Raw genomic sequence first — 23,471 nt, forward strand, 5'->3', positions numbered from 1 at the left:
AAATAAAGACAAATGCTTAACAAACGTTTTATTTTCCAACGTAAATGAATTTTGTTTTGCACCAAGGCCTGCTGTTTTAATAAACTGACTTTTTTCACCTGCTTTCGTCATATGACTCTTACTAGAACCTTTCCGGCAGAACTGACATGCATCTCTTGATTTGGATGCTAACTCTTGTCTGCACGACTGTGCATGGTATAAGCCGTATTTCTCAGCCAGGTTTTAAGGCTGTAAACTTTGCCAGAGCGATAGAAGGACGAAAGCTCAATGGAAGCGTGATAAAAGAGGTTGAAGTTGAGTCAGAAAGTTCTTGTCGGCTTCAGTGCGTTGAAGAAGAGCGATGTCAATCTTACAACTTTGCCACCACAAAGAACGACGCTGGAAGATACAAGTGTGAACTGAGCGACTCTGATCGATTCTTTGGTCATGTCAACTTCACAGCGAATGAAAATTTCAGTTACAGAGGAATAAAGGTAATTGTAGAACCTAACATTGAAGCTCGTTAACAGTAAAATTTAAAAGAAGGAAAATTTTAGCATTTGATATAGTTATGATTTTAATGTGAATATTCAGTCTTAAAGAACTGGGTGGAACCCAAAGTAATGGACCATTATTTATCAAACAAGGTTCGGTAAAACTTGTTGTAAAACTTAACAGAAGTCTAAGAAAAGTTTCTGAATTAATGAAGAAAAGCGGTCGAAAGCTCCCCCATTGGGTATATCACTTAATTTCAATCACAATCAGCGCTTTAAAAATAAAATTACATACTTAACGAATTTGATACTCAGGCGATAATTGTTTAATAGTATTGTTAAAATGCGGTATGATAAATACGTAGCTGAGGAAAACATGGATAAATAACTTGCTTCTTCATCATTATGCTTTTTACCCTCGGATGTCAGAGTAGCTTGTACAGCTTATATCTCCTAGCATTTCAAAAGTACACAGCACGATGGGCAAAGACCAGACCACAACACCAGGAAACTCCATGCCCTTCTCTTTACGATAAGTGTGTGGGATCTTTTACATCCCCTGCTGACCATAACACTGAAGATGCAGGAGACGGGGCCTACGGTTTATCGTCCTTATCCGAGAAGACTAGAATATCTAACCATTTGCAGATGTCATTACAAAGGCAGCATATTCTCCTCAGTTCTTATTTCTCCTTATTTCTTCGCCCGCCTCAAGGACCACTGACTTTATTCCCAAAAGCAATATTGACCGTGTTTTTTTTTAACAGAGTGTTTGTGAGAGCAATGCCAATCTTTGTGGTGACAAAGAAGTTTGTATTCCTTACAACCAAGCTGAAGGCTTCAAATGCAATTGCATTGATGGCTTTGCAGGGCAACCTTGCAGTACGTAAAATGTCAATTAATACTTAATTTAAGATGATAAAATTGGCAGAAAAAAATCACAATATGTTAATCGCCACTACCATTTTTGCAGAGCCAAAGAGTTGTTCTCAGTTACTCCAGGATGGTTTTTTTAGGATGGCACATACGCCATCAATCCAGATGGCGGCTGAGAGAACGAAGCAATGAAAAGAGTAAAGAAAAATTTTCTGATGCTGTTCAATTTTTTTTAAGAATTAGTACCCATGAGTTGCGCCCAACTCCTTCAAGATGGTTTCACATCCAGTGGCGTGTACACCATCAATCCAGATGGCGGCAAACCAATACAAGTGTTGTGTGACATGACCACGGACGGTGGAGGTTGGACCGTTTTCCAAAGACGATTGGACGGCTACGTTGACTTCTATCTTGAATGGGAATCTTACAAAAACGGGTTTGGAGATCTGAACGGCGAGTTCTGGCTTGGAAACGACAACCTTCACCGTCTGACAGCCGCTGATGACGTCATGCTGAGAGTTGACTTGGAAGACTTTGATGGAAACATCAGATACGCTGAGTACACGACTTTTAAGGTGGCAGACGAGGAAGATAAGTACCGGCTTTTGATTGGAGAATACAGTGGTACGGCTGGTGATTCCATGTATGAAAACATTCAGTCAACAAAGTAAGAACTGACAATTAATTTAATTAGGCAAATAATGCAAACTGAGATGTTCTCCGCAATCGGGAAGCATTTAAAGAACGATCACGGCCTTAATAACATCGGCGACCTTACCAGTAATCTTTTCCGTCCTAAAGAAATGCAGCGGAAAACTGGACTGCTTGATTTACGAAATGTTGTTTATTAGAAAGAAGAAGCCTAGCCTGAGCACGCAATCGGATTCTATCCGCGCGAAACTATTTGTTTAAAACAAATATGTTAATGAAACATCACACCTCTTACCGCATATATAACACTGTTGAACCGTTATTTTATTTGTCACTTGAAAATGATGTCAGGATGACATCGAAACGTTTTGTCTTACTGCCGCTTATTTTTATTGTCAAATGTTTTCACTTTTGCTGCTATTTTTGTTGTCATTGATACTTTAATTGTATTTTCTTGGTTTTCTTTTGTTTTGCTTACAGTGGCATGCAGTTTTCGACTAGAGACAACGACAATGATCTGCAGAGTGAAAACTGCGCTGTTAAATTTAAAGGTGCCTGGTGGTATCGTAACTGTCATTGGTCAAACCTTAACGGACTGTATCATGGTGGACAGCATGACTCTTTTGCTGACGGAATTAACTGGAAAACATGGCGTGGACATTACTACTCACTAAAACGTACTGAAATGAAACTGAGGCCTGTTTCGCAGAATTGATGCTGAAGCTGAGAAAATCGTTTTAATAATGGGCATCACTTTCATGTAGGAAAATGACTCTCTTTAACAAAATAAAAGGAAAACAGTTGATTTCGTCAGGATTCTGTCTCCGGGATTTTATTGAGGTTTTAGGAGGAAGAGTTTTTAAATACAGTAACATGATACCTGTTTTGGTGAGTGGTCTGTGCACTAACGCATTCCGTTTGGAAAAGAAACAGGACACGTCTGCACACGGATTAGCTGGCAAGATGCTAAAGCGTTTTTGGAGTGTTCGAAATACTTGGATTTGTTACAAGTATAACAAATCTTTAGAATCATCATATATTTCTGGCACTGCTGGAGTGCGGTTCCAATGTTGTTATTCTTGTTAACAGAACATTGTACCGGTAAACGCGGAGGTCATGTGTTTAATTCCCGCAGGAGCTCGAAATTATATTTTAGGCCTAATTCTTTGCAAGTAGTGCGGTGGCATTCAAAGCAATTCGTCCTCTTAGAAACTTCAAGCAGAATGACTCACTGGCTTTTGATATTTCTGGAGTCGTTTGGATGACGAGCGTGAGCAATGATAGTCAAATATTCATCCTGGTACCTACAGTTTGTTCTCAGTCTTCCCGAATTAAAGTGCTGTGGATGCCTATTTTTTAAGGTGCTGAACAGCGCGACAAAAGTTTAGTCAAAGCTGACACATATTTGACTTGTTTTTGATGAGCGTTAAAGGTACAGTCAAAGTTATTGGCATGTTTGACTTCGCTTTTGACATGGATTAATTGTGCAATAAATCCATTTTTTCGTGCCGTGAAAGTTCCTGTGCATGACTATTTTTTGAGGTGCTGAACACAGTTTTGCAATCTTGGGAGCACCTATCCTTTATTTTGCACTCACGTCCAAACGGTTGCAGCTGATGAGCTCAAAATTGGCAAGTTACAAGATAAGCTACTGCATTCTTAGTTTTTGCGTGTCATTTTAGACCATGATGCATTTTTCGTCGTTTGAGTACAACAAATATGATTGTTTATTCCAATTTTGTTGAATATACTTGAAGTAAAAAAACGCATGACTTTTCGTAACATTTCTGATAAAAAGGTACTCGTAATGTTCTGAATCTTTCTCAAGTTCACTGGTACGTAGCTATTAATCTTTAATTATACCGAGGTCATGCAATTCCCTACACTCTCTATTTAAAAGTTATAATCTTGTACCGTGGATGACTGCAGAAGCATAATAAGTAACTGACGATACGCTGTCAGAAAATAATTTTAAAAAAAAAATGTCTTTTTGCCAGTCTCGAGATTGGTCCCTTTGTGTGTTATCTTTTTCTGTCTGTCTGTCTGTCTGTCTGTCTGTCTGTCTGTCTGACTGACTCTCTGACTCTCTGAGTGTCTGTCTGTCTGTCTGTACATCCGTCTGCCAAACAGCTCTCTACTAAGAGGAATTGCAGCCACCAATTGGAGAGAAAAAAATACTTGCCATACTGGCGCCTTTTCACAATTGAGTAGCATAGCAAGAGCTGGTCGGTTTGAAGTTGTTTCAAATATTTATAAACGTTAGAAATCTTTATTTCGCAAACGTTTTATGAGTCTTTATGGTCAAAACAGATGGTTTTACTTCATTAACGCTGTCTTATAATAATCATTTAAATTTTTCAACTTAAAAGGTGAAAGAAAACACTATTCATAGAAATCGTGGTTAATTGCAAAAAGCAAAACAAGAACATGTTTCTTGCTGTGCAAGCTGTTGCAGGTGATAAATGAAGATTTCGTTTAGCTCAAGCATCTACTTTAGGTGCGATTATATTCGTTCTTACACGTACTTGCTTAGCCGTTCATCTTTGTGTTTCATCCTGAATATTGTTTGTATTATTGTTTTTTGCTTGGTTTCCACAGTTTTTGCAGATCTTATATTTTAACGCTTTTGTGTTTAGCGAACGGTGCGTTCGGCGGGTCATCGCTAACTGCTTTGATTTCTCTGCATTGTTAATCAGGTACAGCACCGGTAAATTCGTTAATGCAATTAGTAGACTTCAAACTGTTAAATAAAATTATCATTGCAGAACAGAGAGGAGACAGACAAAGTTTTGATGAGCTCATTATACCTTATAACGGAGCACGCTCAAAGAATCAGTGTTGGCGATAAAAAAAAACTTTATGTAGAGGACGACTTAAAACAAAAAGGTGAACATTTTTAAGAGCTGGACTAAGGAATGTTCAATAAATAAATAAAACTGAACTAAATGCAACGTTATCAATCACCCACCAGTGCAAATAACACCCAGCAGGATATGAACTTTTTTTCAGGGTTTTTAAACATTTACATTTGTCTGCAGACATTTTTGTTTTGTACCAAGGCCTGCTTTTTAGTAAGAATGAATCTTTGGATACTAACTCTTGTCTGCACGGCAGTGCATGGTATTAGCCGTATTTCACAGCCAAGTTTTAAGGCTGCAAACTTTGCTAGGGCAATAGAAGGACGACAGCTCAATGGAAGGGTGATAAAAGAGGTTGAAGTTAAGACAGAAAGTTCTTGTCGGCTTGAGTGCGTTGAGGAAGAGCGATGTCAGTCTTACAATTTTGCAACTACGAAGAACGACGCTGGAAGATTCAAGTGTCAACTGAGCGACTCTGATCGATTCTTTGGTCATGTTAACTTCATCGCGGATGAAAATTTCAGTTACAGAGGAATAAAGGTAACTCGAAAACCTGACATCGTAGCTTGTTGACAGTAAAATTTAATATCCAGAATCTTTGGCTTTGTGTTTGGCCGTATTATTTTATGGTGACTATTTGTTGACGGGATGCAGCATATACTCAATGAAGTGGACCATTATAAATCAAAAGGTTCGCTTAGAATATGTTGTCAAACTTAAAATAAGTTAAGGAATAAGTTCTGTACTTTACAGTGCCGTAGCAAGGGTAAAATAAGTGGGGGGGGGGCACACGAGCGCCGGAGGCGCGAGACGCTTTGGGGGGGTTTGGGGGCATGCTCCCCTCGAAAATTTTGAAATCTAGAGGCTTGGAAATGCTATTTCCAGCGTTCTCCAAGAGCTATTTGTGATTTACGCATATCGCAAATTTGAGACATTTTTGAGACATTTTTGTGACATTTTTTTCACATTGTTGTGACATTTTTTTCACATTGTTGTCACGATTTCTGATTTGTTTTAGTTTTTGGCTGTTTAATATTGTTGGGCATCTTCCTACGTACATTGAAAATGAAAGGAAGTACAAATGTTATTGTTTCAAACTTCTCGGGAGATAAAATTTTATTTTCAACATTTTATACAGGTCTGTTTTTTACTTTTTGGGAAAAAACTGGGGGGGGGGGCACGGCCCCCCCGGCCCCTCCCCTTGCTACGGCACTGCTTTAACAAAAAAAAACTGAACTAACAAATACTTATGAACTTAACCGAGTTTTACTACACTTGCTGACTGCTAGAAGCAAGAGGCTGGAAAAATATAAGTTCTCTAAGTATCTTATCATACGCAGGCACCTCACTCGCTAGAATACAGCAAAAAAAAATAATAATAAAGGTTTTTTGCTAGCCAAGCTCGGAAGGCCAACCCTGATGGACCCTTTACTGCTAAAATATTTTTGAATGTGTTATTCCTAAACAGAGTGTTTGTGAGAGCAATACCTATCTATGCGGTGACAACGAAGTTTGTATTCCTGACTACAAAGGTGAAGGCTTTAAATGCAACTGCACTGATGGCTATGCTGGAAAACCTTGCAGTACGTAAATCTGAATTCAAACTGAATTTAATGTGATAACATAGGCAAAGTAATCTCGCGATATGAGAAGTTTCTCTTGCATTTTGTAGAACCAAAGAGCTGTTCCCGCTTGTTTGAAAATGGTGTTACATCTAGCGGTATATACACAATTAATCCAGATGGCGGCAAACCAATACAAGTGTTGTGTGACATGACCACGGACGGTGGAGGTTGGACCGTTTTTCAGAAGCGTTTGGACGGTTCTGTTGACTTTTACCTTGGATGGGAATCCTACAAAAACGGGTTTGGAGATCTGAACGGCGAGTTCTGGCTTGGAAACGACAATCTTCACCGTTTGACAGCCGCTAATGACGTCATATTGAGAGTTGACCTGGAAGACTTCGATGGAAACATCACGTACGCTGAGTACACGACTTTTAAGGTGGCAGACGAGGGAGATAAGTACCGGCTTTTGATTGGAGGATTCAGTGGCACGGCTAGTGACTCGATGGATGGCGGTCACTCCTTAAGGTAACATCAGTGACTCGCAGTCATCACAGATGTCTTTATCAAAATGACAAAATAAGATATCATTATTCATTTTAACAACTGCAGTAAAACATGACACATGTGCACTCCAAAGAAAAAAACAGCAGAGAGTTATGAGAGTTTATCAAGCTAAATCTCACACACCTTAAGCACAACTACCACAACCGTCACCCAATCCGTGATCAAAATGGGATTGATTAAACATTTTATTCAAGAGGCACATGAATCAGTGCAACTCAAACAAGGAAATGCTTCAAGTTAATTTTAGTATTCTGTGGCACTGTTGTCGTTATCATTTCCCTTTGGCATTTTTCTGACATTATTTCACTGATATTGATGTAAATATTTACCTGATCGTTATTTTAATTTTCGTTGCATCTTGTTGTCATTTTTGTTCTGCCGTAGCTGTTTTTCCTGTTTTTTCTTTGTTGCTTAGTTTGTAGCTTTTACGTCTTTCTTCTTTCTGTTTTGCTCACAGTGGCATGCAGTTTTCTACAAAAGACATTGAAAATGATATCAATCATGTTGAGAACTGCGCTGTTACATATAAAGGTGCGTGGTGGTATCGTGCCTGTCATTGGTCAAACCTCAACGGACTGTATCATGGTGGACAGCATGACTCTCATGGTGACGGAGTTAACTGGCGCACCTTTCGAGGACTTAGATACTCACTTAAACGAACGGAAATGAAATTAAAGCCCGTTTTTAAGAATTGAGGCTGTTGAAGCTGAAGTAAGTTTCTAATTAAAGGACAAGATCGAAAAAAAAAAATCAGAATTGTAGTCCCAAGGATTTAGTTGAGATATTGCAATGTTGTTATTCTTGCTGTAACGTTGTTGCAAAAAAATTTTCCGCTTGGCCCAGCCACTTAGCTCGATAGGCTTTAGCAGGCTTTTTCTAAGTGACTGTGCTCTGTTTTTCATTGTAATTTTTTCACTTTGCATGTTTTTATCTTTATTGTAAAATTTTTCTGGGCACGAAATAAAGATTGTTGTTGTTGTTGTTCTGTGGACAGACGTCATCAATTTTGTTTTTTGCCACAGAAAGAAGTAGGCGATGTTTGAACGCAGATCAGCTGAGTTGTAAGGCGATTTTGGAAGTGTTCAAGAAATTTGAATGTCTGCCAAGTATTGCAAATCGACTGACCCCTTACAAGGCTCGGCCAAATACGGTACATTTACTACGAATGCTAGAAAGGAACGTCCAATGTTGTTATTCTTGCCGAAAACTCCAACAGCTTAGATGATAGCACAGCACACCGGAGACAAAGAGGTCATGTATTCAAATCCCGGCTCCTTGACAAACACTGCAATATACGGTGCAGAGCAATTTGTTTTTACAGAAACTTTAGGCAGTAAGGATTTTCGGGAGTCGTTGGGTAGCAAACGGAAGCCACGATTTGCCGATTTTTTTTTTTTAAAGCAATTATCAGCAAATCACAACTGCAGTAACGATCCCAGACATCCTAGTACTGAAAGCTGATTTTCAGTCTTCCGGAATGTCCTGTAGATGGCTATTTTTTTTAATCACCTTTTAAATACAACGCTGAATTACTTTGCTTAGTAGCCAATTCATCAGGGGGGGGGGGTACTCCCTATAATGGCCTATACGGGGAGGCTCCGCCCGAAAGGGGTACCTTTTTCAGGCTTAAGGTATATGTAAGGGTAGGGATTTTACAAGTTTTGGTATACGAAAGGGTATGGAAATCTGTCATTTAGGTATTTAAAAGGCCTTTAATTAAAATATTTCGAACAGACGCAATTTACGGCTGTATTATTTTAATGTATTAAGCGCTACGTGAAAATGACAAGAAAACGTCCTGTCCTAAGTCTATTCCATGTCTTTTAGGTATATGAAAGGGGTACCCTTTTTCAGTAAAAGGTATACGAAAGGGGTACAATTTCTGTCAAAAATGGTATATAAAAGGGTAAGGGGTCAGTGCTCGGGGCGGAGCCTCCCCGTATAAAACGTTTTTAACTTTCACGATAAACCTTTAAACAAAAGTCCATATTTGATTTTTTGAAAGGAAAGTTGAAGAATTGCACATGCTGTGTTATGCTTACTTAACGGTAGGTTTTTCCTTTACTGGAAATGAGTTGATTGTTTATGTACTGTGATCAGCGAAAATTCTTGCCAAGCGGTTTACGCTACGGCGGTCCTCGTTTAAGTGTACAAAATTTTGCCTATTATGTGATGAACAAGTACAGTGAAACCCCGCTTTTACGGACAGTTTCGTTGGTCCCGACGAACACCTCACACATTTTATCTTAAATTTTCCGTATCCCGAGTGACAAACTTTCAACCCCGCTTTACGGACACTGTTACACGAAAAACGGTTACGGCCAGAGTTTCAGGTACAAAGGAAAGTTTATAGAAAACGTTCTGTTGCTGTTGAAATGCGTTTTATTTCTTGTATATAGTAAAGTTGCGATATTTTCAAATAATTCCACTGTTGAGTTTATTAAAGTTTAATTCAAAGTATGACTAGATCGTAAAGTTTTCGTAACAACTATTAATTTTAGTCAGAGAGTTCACAGTTTGCATTTGTTACAGTGGCAGTATAAAAAACGTTTTTTTTTTTGCCTTTAAAACATTTGCCTTCGTCTTTGTGTCGATAAAACATGTATCCGTGACTTTTTTCTGAGACCCCACTTTTAAAATACGGACACCCAGTTAATACGGACAATTTGGCCTGTCCCCTTGGTGTCCGTATTAAAGGGGCTTCACTGTAATCGCAGACTTATTTCACTTCCATTTTCAAAGTTTCCAAATAGTCCTCGTCGATTCGCGCTGGGGTTATTCTGTGAAAACTCTAAAAATGCTTGTGAAATTAATCCCTAATTGCCCTCGAGCCCATTCGATTACATATACTACTTCTGATAATGTTTCTTTGCAACCAAATAAATTCTTAAACTATATCTAATTCTGACATGGTGTCCCCACAATCAACAATAAAAACAACAAAATATTCGAATATTTCAAAACGTAGGAGTTGTCCTTACAACCCTTGCTACAGTCCACACAAACCCTCCAACTCTAATTCTGAGATGTTGTCCTTACAATCCTGATTGTAGTGTAGGCCAACAACGTGATGCGAGACACCACTAATTACTGTTTTTGGTTATCCATTTTTCGTAGCCAAGCATATTCATTAAATCTCCACAGATATCTTCCACAACTTTTATCAATTCCTTTGGTGCATTTTTCCACTTGTCAATAACATGAGAAGCATTTCGGTAAAGGGAGTAAGCCCTCCTTTCTTTCGGATTGTTTGGCGGTCTGTTATGAGCAGATATCCATTTATCTACACTCGCAGACCAATCAAATCCTGCGAATCCGTACAGTTCCTGTGCTATATTTGCGGTATTGACTGCAAGGTCCTCGTAACGGATTACTTTGAATCGGTTTCTTAGCCAAGGCGGGGGATATAACAAACCCATTCGTATATTCTGCTCTATAGGATCACAAATCTGATGGACATTAAAACGAAAATCTTGATCCAAATAGCTTCTTTTTATCCATTTCACTGCATAAACTCTGGAATAAATCACAGCTCTAGGATCCCGAACCAAGTGAATAAGTTTCACATCATATCTGTCTTGTTGTTGGAAAAGCTCCTGAAGACTTTGTATTGTTTTGTTCGGTACGCGAGAGTGCAAAATTTTGATAACCGTATGTTTATAAGAGTTACAGGCCTTGCTAAGCAGCGCATTTGAGAACGGAAGACATCTTCCATTTGGACACAAATAACCATTGGTCAGCGCTTTACTTTTACGACGAGAAAAGTCCCTTGAGAATTTAGATAAAGTAGCATTGGTGATATTATTGAAATTGCATTTAAAGAAACTGTCGATTATGTTGACACACGTGTTTTTGTAATGTATTTGTTCCTTTCCTTCTTGGAGCAAATCAACTTTAAAAAGTTTTTGTTTAACAACACGAAGCGGCTCGAACCAGTACATGATTTGCGGATTGCTGTCAAACAATTCGCCAAGAAAAGAAGATCCTCCTCTACCCGGACTTAATATGATGAGGTTTGTCCTCGGAGCAGACTTCTGTGGATGTTTGGTTCCAGAGCTTTCGCTAATCTGCATTTTGCTAGTGGTTTCTTGCAACTTGTAACTCGACTGAATTCCTTGTGCGATCTCAGACTTCTTTGTTCTTTTCCCTCCGTTAGTGGTTTCTTCTCGTTGTAGTCGATCTTTTTCATGGAAAATGAAATGCTGCTCCATCCTGTTGAAAAATTTTTCTTGAACTAAATGGGAAACTGGACCCAGGTTGCAGAGAAAAACCACATACAGCGAGACAACGACACAAAATATAGCTAAGACCACGTGACACTTCATAATAAACTCAGCAGCAACCTCTGATTGATGTTCTTTATCTGATAAGACAAGAAAGTCAAAAGTTACATGTTAGATGCATTGTAACACGGACATAACGAACACTGTCGGACTCCAGCTTATTCATTTCCAAAGCATAATTCCCCGTTAAAATAAAAACATCGTAATAGCCGAAATAATTTTAAAGAGATGTCAATCTTCATGTTTGTTAATCCAGGAAACGACAAAAAAATAGAAAAGAACTGTTATTTTCTTTTGCCGGCTTATATGTCAAAGTGCCAAGAAGTAAATTATTTTCTATTTTGATGATGGATTTATCCTATAATTAGAGAAGAAGTAAAAAGAAATATCAACATCTGACATACATACATACATACATACTTTATTTAACGTGGAAAAAAGTACACACTTAGCTGTTAGCTAGTTTACAGGTGCTCCACGATTAAAAGTTTAGTATTTACAAAAGTATTTACATCAAAACAAAGGGTATAAAAGTATTACATCAGACTATTTTAAAATGGTTAAAAAAAAAAAAAAAAAAAAAAAAAAAAAAAAAAAAAGCAACAACAACACCATCTAGCTAAATTAAGATTCCTAACAAATATATATATATAAATATAAAAATCCTATCTAAAAGCGATAAAATATAATTATTAAACATTGAAATCAGTTTGTCTAATCTTTTTCAAAAAGTCCTTTGAGCCTGCCATGGAACGAATATCACGAGGTAGCATGTTCCAGTGCTTTGCTGCAGCATAACGCCACGACTTAAGACCATATCTGGTAGTGTTCACTTTAGGTATGACGTTTTCCGTTTGCCATAAGAACGTGCAGCTTAATCTCTCAAGATTGTGTCAGTCCGAGTAATACGATGACAACCATCAGATTAACATATATGTGGGTTGAGTTTGTTGTTGGTTCTCGTCCTTGCTCCGAGGGTTTTTCTCCGGGCTCTCCAGTTTTCCTCCCTCCACAAAAACTAACACTGCTAAATTCCAACTCGATCGGGAATACACGGCCCCACAAGCTTAAAGCTTTAAACCTCACCGCTGCATCGAATTTTGGGAACCAAGCGGTCTCGTTATAACGCGATTGCAACGTGTTCATAGATAAGAATATCACAAGTCCGCCACGTTTATTTGATTGGCAGATCATATTGATGAATATTGGCGGCAATAAGACTTAGTGCAAAAAAATAAACAGAGTACATGAAAAGTTATTTTCTTAGTTTTGCTTTATATCGGAAGTACACTCGCTTTATTCACTGATTAGTACTACTTACATGGCCTTCTTCAATCCCTCCCGGCCTTCCCCCCCTGATCCGTGCGGGAACATACACACGCACGAATCAACAATACTTCAGTTCTGTGTTAGGATTGTTTTTCGACCACACCTACTACCCATTGTCTCTTTATAATATTGCTGTTTCACCTTCTTTTCCTGTTTTACCACATGGCCGAAACCTCGACAAGCATAATTATTATTAAATTTGTATTACAATATATTCCATACAGTTTCGTGGAATAATCTTTTTTAAAACTTCAGTTAAATCCCATGTTGCCGAACGGCCAAAGCAAAGACATATCTGGTCAATATTTTGACTTAGATTTCAAACTGAAGCGGTCGAGTTAGATAAGCAGTAACTATAGAAACCACGCCGAGAAAATGGAAAGTACTCAAAGACGATACATGTACAGTTGCTTTGTTTTGTATTTTATGTTAGAAAGCTTTTGACAGAGGGCGTTATTTTAAGGCCACCTTGAGTTTCTATAGATACAAATTTAATTCATTCAAAGGTACGGACCTGTTATGCCATGGCTTTATCCCAGCGTTAAAGCTGCTTTTTTACTCAAATTATTCATACAGAAGAATAAAAAAAAAATAAAAAATAAACTATAAAATATTACATATCTGCCCGCGTAATTAGAATGGTATATACAGAACGTACAGTTTACAATAGTCTTTGTGCACTAGTAAGTTAAAAAAAACTCGACAGTTTATCGGTTTCTGAAATCCCGTTTGGTTGCGCAGTTACATTAGAGTCCTTATTTTTCATACAGATATCATAGCAAGAGTATCCCTAAAGTTATAGGATGCGCTTTGTTCCTAGCAACGTCCTAACTAACTGAAAGCCAAGGCTGTTGTTAACACCTCGTACTCGGATTTACAGTGACGTGGAGATGCGAAGAAGATTTAGGTGGATTGAAATTCGCTTTTTTGGGGTCGTTTGGGAGGTTAAAATGTTGCCCCGTTTGGGCTATTTTGTCCAGTGTCTTTTTTTTAGGTTTAAGTTTAATAATCCTGCCGCGAAATAACACTATATAAAAACGAAAGACTGACATACGTTATGTTAATTTTTTAAAATAATTTTTGAATATCATTTTTTCAATATGAAAAAGGGCATGTAACTTTTGCAGCTTAATTTTGGACCAAGTGCCGGGATCAATTTGGGTCTAGCTTTGGCCCATGGGAATTCTTTGGTATCAAAATATGATTTCATTCGCACTGGCAGCGAGTTAATGGCCAACATTTATAAAAATGGCCTTTACACAGATTTTCTACGTTGTTCAATTGAAAGACAATGACATATTCATCGTTATTTTGCTTAACAAAAAATATCATTTCAATTGTTCATGAAGGGAAAAAAATTGGAAATTGATTCGGCAGCTGTGACAAACTTACCTTCTGTAATTCCCCGTTTATGTCCAGCAGTGCGCTTAATGTCAGTGCTATCCAAAAAAAATGTGACTCGAAACCAGCTGAATGTGATTTAATCATCTATTTTATATCTATTTCTTCATATGTTAATTTTCATGTAAATCACACGATAAAAAATCAGGAAAGATTTATTGCTCCACGACGTTTCGGTGTCGTCATATGACGCCATTATCAAGAGACGAGCAAAATAGCATGCAAATCTGGAAAAGCTAAAAAAAAAACATAAATTGCAATGAACGGCCTAAACAAACACCTTGGCGCGGATGAAATCAGATTGCACGTTGAATGAAAAGTCGAGGAGCAATTCCTGGTTTTTTTTTTCCAAATCACACAATATCAAGCGTTTAAAATTCTTTGAAAATACAACAGAAACTCAGGGAAACAAAGCAAGATAACAATCAACCTGTCCAGGCGAGAAAAAAAATACAATTTTATCAACAATTCACCTGTATTAACGAACGTATCATCCGGCATCGTTTGCCCGATGTTGTGCATAGTTTTTATGCTATATTTAAGAAAACTATAAAACGTTCGGATATAGCGAACATTTATTGGAACAGGTCAATAAAAAGCTTTGAATGAGTTGACTGTGTTTCTATAGAAACTCCAGTAGGTCTTAAAATACGTACCGGGCGAAAAACTATCAATAAAAGACAATGCAAACGTATTCTCAATTGAGTACTTTTCACTTTATCTGCATGGTTTCTACAGGGCAACTTACTCTTAAGTTTTAAAATTGACGGGCAAAGATCTTACTGAGCGAATATTTCCTCGCGAAGCGAGGCCGAAGGCCGAGCGTAGCGGGGTGTATAATTTTGTCCCTCAAAGGGCTCAGGCGGGATGAAATCTCGTGTGGAGTTTACGGTCATGTATATATATATATTTATTTATTTGTGAGCTTGGTGTGTGGCGGAAATGACGTCACACGGCCGCGCGCTGGTGGCCTAATGGTAAGGCGTCGAACTTGAAATCAGATCTTCGGAACTGAGGTCGGGGGTTCGAATCCGGCTATCGTTTTTTTTTCTTTTTTTCTTTTTTTTTTTTTTTGTGGGTTCGAATCCTGAGCCTTTCATTTTTATCGTTTTTCTTTTCGGATTAAAATAACACTGATTTCCACATAATACTCCCTCAACGCCTATTCATATTCAGGCTATAAACCTTGAATCGCCATCAGGGGCGCGCGGGCAGAGGCTTCGAATCCTCCTGCCGTTCGTTCTTCTTTTTTTAATGCCCTCAAATAAATGTCCAAAATGCGACTATCCAATAATTTGTCGATTAGTTTGAAAATAGCCTGCGCTTCCCAACGCTTTATACCTCTTTACCAACCAGAAAGAGCACAAAGCCACCATCTTTAAAGCGGAGTAAACCCTGGGAACGAGGGTGTCGGGGCCATGCCCGTTACTAGGCAACAATAACAAATCACCGGTTATAACCGGTTATCACCGGTTACGTGGCCTGAGGCTATAATTTATGCCCCCGGCCACTCGCGGGCGCACTCTTTATTGTGCTTTCTGTGAGGGAGCCCGTGACAAAACAAGCTGTGAGAAAATATGTTGAATCTGGCCGCAATTCCTTCATATTCCACTGGAAATTCAACAGAACAGGACGTACAAGAACAGGTCGGTCGCCAGGGGACAACAAATCATGTTCGAGGGAGATATACCAACGAAACTCCAGATCAACGTGAACGGCGACTTCAAGCTAATCGCGACCGAAACAGAAGGCGAAGACAACAACGCACTTCAGAGCAAAGGGAACAGCTATTAGCTCAAAGAAGACAGACAATACAGGAGGAAACAGAGGAGCAGAGGAACAGGAGACTGGAATACCAAAGGGAAAACACTCAAGGTAGGAGAACATTAGAATCAATACAAGATAGGCAATTTAGATTAAATTTACATAGATTACATCAAGCAACATACTTAAATAACGAAAACTCTGAACAACGAGAGCGTAGATTACAGCAAATTCGACAAAATACGGCAGACAGAATACAAACAGAAACTGAACAACAACGAACTGCACGATTACAGCAAATTCGACAAAATACAGCAGAAAGAATACAAAGAGAAACTGAACAACAACGAACTGCACGATTACAGCAAATTCGACAAAATACAGCAGACAGAATACAAACAGAAACTGAACAACAACGAACTGCACGATTACAGAGACTTCGACAAAATACAGCAGACAGAATACAAACAGAAACTGAAGAACAACGAACTGCACGATTACAGAGACTTCGACAAAATACCGCGGACAGAATACAAACAGAAACTGAAGAACAACGAACTGCACGATTACAGAGACTTCGACAAAATACCGCGGATAGAATACAAACAGAAGCTGAAGACACAAGAATACAGAGATTACAATTACTGAGACAAAATTATACAGACAGACTTTTAGTAGAATCAACTGAACAGCTACAGGATAGATTACAATTAAGAAGGGAAAGTGATGCAGCGCGCTTACAATTAGAATCGGAGGAGGAGAGAAATATTCGATTACAGTCTGCTCGAGAAAATAGTGCCACGCGTAGACAACAACAACAATTACAGCAACAGCAACAGGAACTAAACAGAGATGATTATCTTTCCAATGGATGGAGAAATCCCGATCAGCCTTTACATCAGCAACAATGGGTTCAGAACGAAATGGCAAATTTTCATACAACAATGAACAGTTTTCAACACCAGCATGCACATGTAAGGAGACTTGGCCAAAAAAACAAACCTTACCAGTTCCTAATTTCCAATGCCTCAGATGCAAGCGTGATAAAGGAAATCCCAAATTATTCTCCCAAGAAAATGACATGGATCCAGGTGCTGTTCCACTTGAATTACAAGGCTTGACAGAAATTGAAGAAATGCTCATTGCAAGAGCTTGCCCAATTATGTGTGTTTATCGTAAACATGGCGGCCAAAGAGGTTACAAGGGACATGTTTTGAATCTTCCACAAGACATTCAGGGATTCTTGACTAAGCTACCAGCTAATGTTACTGAACTTCCCTACCTTATAATACGAAGACACGGCGCTGAAAATACACACAGAGATTGCAGAGTAAGAAGACAAAAGGTACTTCAAGCAATCACTTGGCTTAAGGAAAACAATCCTTTCTATGCTGACATTGAAATTGATTATGAAGCTCTGCAGCGCCTACCGATAGATGGTATACCCTCAGATCTCCCAACCACAGATGATCCACAACAAGATGTACAGCAGCACAATGAAACTGGCACTGTAGAGGAACCTCCTCAAAACATATCCATCGAAAATCCACATGACAGCCATTCATTCATTCCACTACCTCAAGCTCAGCAATCAGAGCAGCATGCTATAAGAGCATTGATTAATGGTGAAGATCCGCTAGACTGGCCATCAAATGATGGAGAACCAATCAATGAGTTCCAGACAGAGGGCTTGGCTACAATGGCATTTCCCACACTCTTTCCTCATGGAAAAGGAGATCCTACCAAGAAGACTCGTCACAGAGAAGTTTCATTAACAGAAGGCTTTAAGCATCTCATTAAATATGCTGATCTTTCACCAGTGCAATCATTTACCTGGCGATTTGCATCACACCCGCGATTTCCATATTGGGCACTTCACATCAGTTGTTATCACAAGCACGCATTTACCTTACTCAGAACCCTCAAGATGCCAATTTAACAACTGAGGAACTTCGAGAAATGGTAAACCAGATGTCAGCACAACAACTCATGAATCGCCTTCAACGATATGTTGCTAAGATACAGGGAACTAGACAGTACTGGCACCAACGTTACCAAGAACTTAAGGCACTAATTACTCAGAAAGGCGCACCAACATTTTTTTTACTTTCAGTGCAGCAGATAACTACTGGCCAGATCTACATCGTCTTCTTCAAGAGCCTGACAATCCAACACCTTCTATTCGAATTAAAGCTGTCATAGATCATCCTCACCTTACAGATTCCTACTTTGTTACAAGACTGGAAGAATTTTGCACTTACTGGCTGGATAATGTCCTGCGTACAGAATGGAAATGGCTTCGCTATGAGTGGCAAGCACGAGGCAGTATTCATGCACATGGTTGTGCAAAGCTTACCAATGATCCTGGACTTTGCAATCTTGTAAAGGTAGCTGCTTCTGGATGGAAACTGCAGCAAATTCTGCGCCTCCATGAAGAACACCCATCTTATCAACAGCTAGCAGATGACTACAGGCCACAAATAGATGAAGGAAATCAAGCCCAAGCAACAGTTATTAAATATGTAGACTGGCTAGTGACCACTATCAACGAGTCTCTGCCACAAGAAAACTGGACTGTACCTTCCCCACACCCATCAGCACTGCCATTTCAACAAACAGAAAATGAAGAAAGCGACTACCATGCTCTGGTAAATTCTGTGGAACGTCACACCAAGTGCAGCACAGCCTACTGTATTAAAGTTAAACCTGGCCAACCACCTGCATGCCGTTTCAATTACCCAAAGGAATGTCAGGATAACACTTTGATTGATTTCCAACTCATAGTTAAAGGTGGCGACGATGACCGGGAAATGACAGCAGATGAAATATCAAAAGCACGCGTCAAAGCAACAATTACTACTAAGCGCAATGATGATCGAATTAATTCCCACAACCATGTTATGCTGCAACATTGGAGAGCAAATGTTGATCTTCAAGCAATTGTTGATACCGATCAATGCATCCGTTACATGGCAAAGTATGCAACAAAAGGAGAACCAAGATCCCAGTCAGCATCAGACATACTTCAAGTGTGTGTGAACAGGCTTCGGGACAACGACATGGCTTCATCTGCATTACGTCGAGCAATGATTCAAGTTGTTGGCGATCGTGACATAGGATCACAAGAAACTACTCACTTGCTTCTTGGAAAACCATTGTATTCCTCAACATTCTCATTCCTCTGTGTCTCACTGGATGGAAGCCGAAGAGTTCGTACTGGACAGGATGAGAATGATAACCAAGGTGACGAAGCACTAGATCCTGCACTCGTTGACACTTATGCTTCCAGGGCACAATGGCAAGGAAATAACCCTGAAATTCAAAATCACAATATTGTGCAATTTGCATCCACTTACCAGGTAACAAAGGGAGAACTACGACGCCGTAAACAGGAAGTAGTCATCAGGACATTTCCAAATTTCTCTTCAAATCCATCTGGGAAGAACTATGGAAAATACTGCAAGTATCAGCTTATCAAATACAAGCCATGGTCTGGACAAGTTAGCTCAGCATGGAATGAACTTGAAGACAATGATGACATCCACATACAATGCTACCATGACTTCCTCTCATCTGCAACTGCTTCAAATTATGTACCTATGTTGGCACAAGAGCTAGAACAAGCCCACAATTACAGTGAACAAGGCAACGAAGAAGAAGATGATGATGAAGACAATGAACTACCAATCATACAAGAAGAACCAGAAGAATGGATGCTGCTGTGTCGGCTAAATCAACACTACGAAAACGATATCGCCCAAACAAATCCATCTCAAAACCAATCACAGTTTGACTGGACAGCAACAGCAAGAATGATGCCTTCTCATTTGGTTCGGGAATCAGCAAACTGGATATCGAAACAAAGAAATGAAGCAAGAGAAGATCCCACAGTGATTATCAATCAGCGCCAGCAGCAACCAGTTAATGTCGATACACTCACCACCCATCAGCGTCTGGCTTATAATATAGTTGAAAATCACCAACAGAGCCTAACAACTGACACTCCTCTTGAACCACTTTATATGATTGTTTTAGGTTCTGCAGGAACAGGGAAATCATATCTTATTAATACATTTTCAAACCTTCTAGGCAATAACTGCATATTAACAGGTACAACTGGCATGGCTGGATACAATATTCAGGGATGTACTGCGCACTCTGCAGTACAGCTGCCGGTTCGTAACTACAACAACAATGAGTTACAAGGAGCTGCTCTACAACGCCTTCAACTTCGCCTATCTGGGAAACATTACCTCATTCTTGATGAAATGTCTATGCTTGGACAGAGGACACTAGCTTGGCTTGATAAGCGGTTACGGCAAGCAACTGGAAAACTGCATGTACCACTCGGAGGAATTTCAGTTATTCTTCTTGGAGATTTTGGACAGCTGCCACCTGTTGGAGATAGGGCAATTTATTCTTCTCCCTCTGGGTCAGTTCTAGGAGACCATGGCCATTCCATTTATACTCTTTTTGTCACTGTAGTAATACTCATGGAAAATGTTCGACAAGCTGGAAACAACCCAGAAGCAGAAATGTTCAGAGAACTTCTTCTCAACATACGAGATGGAAAAATTACTCAAGATGACTGGCAAAAACTTCAAGAACGAACACCACTAAATGTCAGAATGGAAGACTTTACAGATGCGGTGCGGTTATTTTTTGACAAACAAAGTGTCGCAAAGTATAATTTTGAGAAATTACACAGTCTTGGAACACCTATTGTTCGAATATGAGCTGTCCATTCAGGAAGAAATGCAAGGGCTGCAAAGTCAGATGATGCTGGAGGACTAGATTCAGAAATTTTTCTAGCAAGAGGAGCAGCCGTCATGCTCACATCAAACCTTTGGCAGGAAGTTGGGTTATGCAATGGTGCCACTGGTGTTGTTCAAGACCTCCTATTTCATCCAGACCGCCCACCCCCGTGTCTACCTATTACAGCACTTGTACAATTTCCACAGTACACAGGACCAGCCTTTCTGGAAGACAACCCACACACTGTACCTATTCCACCACACTTATTTGAATGGGAAAGTGACGGACAGCGGTTATCGCGACAACAATTGCCACTTAGACTACGTTATGCAATGACAATTCACAAGTCTCAAGGTCAAACATTATCTCAAGCAGTCATCGACTTAGGAAAAGCAGAAAGAGCTGCTGGATGTACTTTTGTGGCTGCATCTAGAGTGCGCTCCTTACAAAATGTAGTGTTCCAGCCAATGTCTTTTCAAAGACTTCAGTCAATAGGCAAGAGTAAACAATTGCAGCAACGACTCCACGAAGAAGAAAGGTTGAGACACCTTGCTCAAATTACAGCGGAACAATATCAACATCTCAATGTATAATTCATATTTAATTCTTCATTTGCATAATCATCTTGCACAAAGAAGACAGATTGTCATCTCCCACTCCTACAAGTCAGGCATTATTATGTATATCTAAGAGATTTCGTTCACTGACTTATTAAAGGTGGGTATTTTGGTTCATTTCCTTTAAGGTAAACCAAAACATCTTTTTTCAGGTGAGTGACTTCAAAATTGATATTAGTGTACAATGAATAATATTACTATAGGAAGATTACAAAAATACAGTGGAAACCTGATTTCTCAAACCGTAGATTGAAAAACCCTTCACCTGCTTCAATTTACAGAAGTTGTGGTATAGAATACTATCAATGTACAGTGTATCTATCACAACTACAGTTGAAACTCTCTACAGCAACCACCCTCAAGCAAAATCAAACACCATTGTACAGAGGTGGCTATTATAGGCATGTTTCAGAAAGAGTAAAGTGTAACAGAAGTTGTGGTATAAAGACTACCAGTGTACAGTGTATCTATCACAATTACAGGGCTGCAAATAATTTTTTGCACTTAAAAGGACATATGTCCTGCTAAGACACCATCTTGGTCGGACAAATCAAAATTGTCGTCGCACATTTTTATTCATTACTGCCGTAAAATGATTTATGATCAAAAAATTTTCCGAACATTATGTCCAACCACAATTCAGATTTCATCGGACATAAGCAAATTTTGTCGGGCAATGTCCGATTACCGACTGTTATTTGCAGCCCTTCAATTACAGTTGAAACTCTCTACAGCAACCACCCTCAAGCACAATTAACTGACCATTGTACAGAGGTGGCCATTGTAGGCATGTGTCAGAACGAGTTAAGTGTAACAATCAGTGAATGCTCTGAAATACAAAACCTGCCAGTTGTGCAAAATAAGTCAATTGGCCATTACTATTGCATGTACACTAACATATATACATTTAAACTATTAGAGGATTTCAAAACAAAATCAGTGACTTTCGTATCACTCAGTTATAATAACAGTGGCAGATCTAGGGAACAGACCCTGGGGGCCTACCCCTCCCCTTCCCCCTTATGTGTGAAACTTTTTTTTTACTTCTATTTTATTTGCAACACACATTACTTTCAAGACAAAAATTAATGTGTGAAACTACTGAAGGACCAAATCAATTGTTTGGACCATCACCTAACTTAAAGGTACAGAGGAACCCAAAAATTTTCGGGCCCCCACCTTATAGACAATTCTAGATCCGCCACTGTAAGAAACAGATTCAGGACGACCCGTGATCAAAATATCACCTCTCCTAACAAAACCAGAAGGAAGGTCTTGACATCAACTAAAAATAATTTGTATTCAATATTTCTAAAAATGAGGACAGTTTGCCACTTCAAATTACATAGCAATGATTCACTTCGCCTATGACATAACAGAAAAATTAAGTAAAACCTAAATAGGCCATTTCCGATATATTAAAATTCTAACTTGGCTCCCAGGCTTGGGGGAATAAAACAAAAGATATCACGTCAAGCTTCAGGGATGAATAAATCATTTCTTTTGTTTTATTCCCCCAAGCCTCAGATCAAAGTTAGAATATTAATATATCGGAATTGGCCTGTTGTAACTATAGCTTATAGGAAAACATAACTAACAAAATCAATATACATGTACTGTATTTTCAAACCATTTATTTTCAATAAACAAGGCCACTAGCTGGCTTGATTTCAAATCAGTCTGTTCATTATACTTAGGGAAAGGGGGGCTCAATGCCAAACCTCGTTCCCAGGGTCTCTCATCCTCCTGCCCCCTAGGGCAAGAGAAAAGAGTGGGGCTCTAGGGGGCGGGAAGATTAAAGACCCTGGGAACAAGGTTGTAAAAAACAAAACTTTTTTTAAGGAGTATGAATCTCAACTCCAATTTTCAGGGGTGTGGGGGAGTTCAAACTGAACAACCTTCCGTGGTGAGTATGAATATTTTCTGGGACCACACAAATTATATCGATTCCAGTTACAGATTCAGAGTTGCACAAAGATAGGGGCAAAAGAGACTGTTAAGTGGAGGGATAACATAACACTTACAGTTCCTCAAATAAGGAAGGGGGTACTTTTTGGCAAACAAGGGGGAAACCTGCTAAAGAGAAAATTTGGTACTTTTCTCCAGCGATTTTAACTAATTGTATCAACCACCCCATCACTCCCCAATCCACTACCTATCCAATGCTACCCCTCCAACAAATATTTTTAAATTTCTAACAAATATCTCTTCCTGCCTACTGTGAAAAATTGAATATGTACAATTCAATTACTTTTCAACTTCATATAATCCACTCCTTATTTATATAACACCCCCCCCCCCCCTCCCCAACCCAGAGCTTCGCGAGGCCCTG

The 23,471-nt window shown here is 39.1% G+C and overlaps 3 protein-coding genes across 4 annotated transcripts; 2 read left to right on the forward strand and 1 right to left on the reverse strand.

The window, feature by feature from the left end:
- Positions 1-128: 128 nt before the first annotated feature.
- On the forward strand, positions 129-3,651 carry LOC144642474 (microfibril-associated glycoprotein 4-like). Its single transcript, XM_078501438.1, has 4 exons — positions 129-473; positions 1,241-1,355; positions 1,587-2,016; positions 2,481-3,651. The coding sequence occupies exons 1-4, from the start codon at positions 147-149 to the stop codon at positions 2,713-2,715; spliced, it is 1,107 nt and encodes a 368-aa protein (XP_078357564.1). The 5' UTR covers positions 129-146; the 3' UTR covers positions 2,716-3,651.
- A 1,004-nt stretch (positions 3,652-4,655) lies between these two features.
- Positions 4,656-7,934, forward strand: LOC144642472 (ryncolin-1-like). Of its 2 annotated transcripts, none has more exons than XM_078501431.1 (4): positions 4,656-5,398; positions 6,327-6,441; positions 6,531-6,951; positions 7,448-7,934. In XM_078501431.1, exons 1-4 carry the CDS (start codon positions 4,946-4,948, stop codon positions 7,683-7,685), a joined length of 1,227 nt encoding a protein of 408 aa, XP_078357557.1. In that variant the 5' UTR covers positions 4,656-4,945; the 3' UTR covers positions 7,686-7,934. The 2 variants fall into 2 exon arrangements, with proteins under 2 accessions (XP_078357557.1, XP_078357559.1); XM_078501433.1 differs by lacking the exon at positions 4,656-5,398 and adding an exon at positions 5,412-5,549.
- Positions 7,935-10,073: 2,139 nt separating this feature from the next.
- Positions 10,074-11,315, reverse strand: LOC144637656 (carbohydrate sulfotransferase 3-like). Its single transcript, XM_078496721.1, has one exon. It carries the CDS (start codon positions 11,313-11,315, stop codon positions 10,074-10,076), a length of 1,242 nt encoding a protein of 413 aa, XP_078352847.1.
- Positions 11,316-23,471: the final 12,156 nt, after the last annotated feature.

The sequence above is a fragment of the Oculina patagonica genome, chromosome 2, assembly GCF_052425735.1.
Source record: "Oculina patagonica isolate OP01 chromosome 2, crgOcupat, whole genome shotgun sequence".
In the NCBI taxonomy this organism is placed as follows: domain Eukaryota; kingdom Metazoa; phylum Cnidaria; class Anthozoa; order Scleractinia; family Oculinidae; genus Oculina; species Oculina patagonica.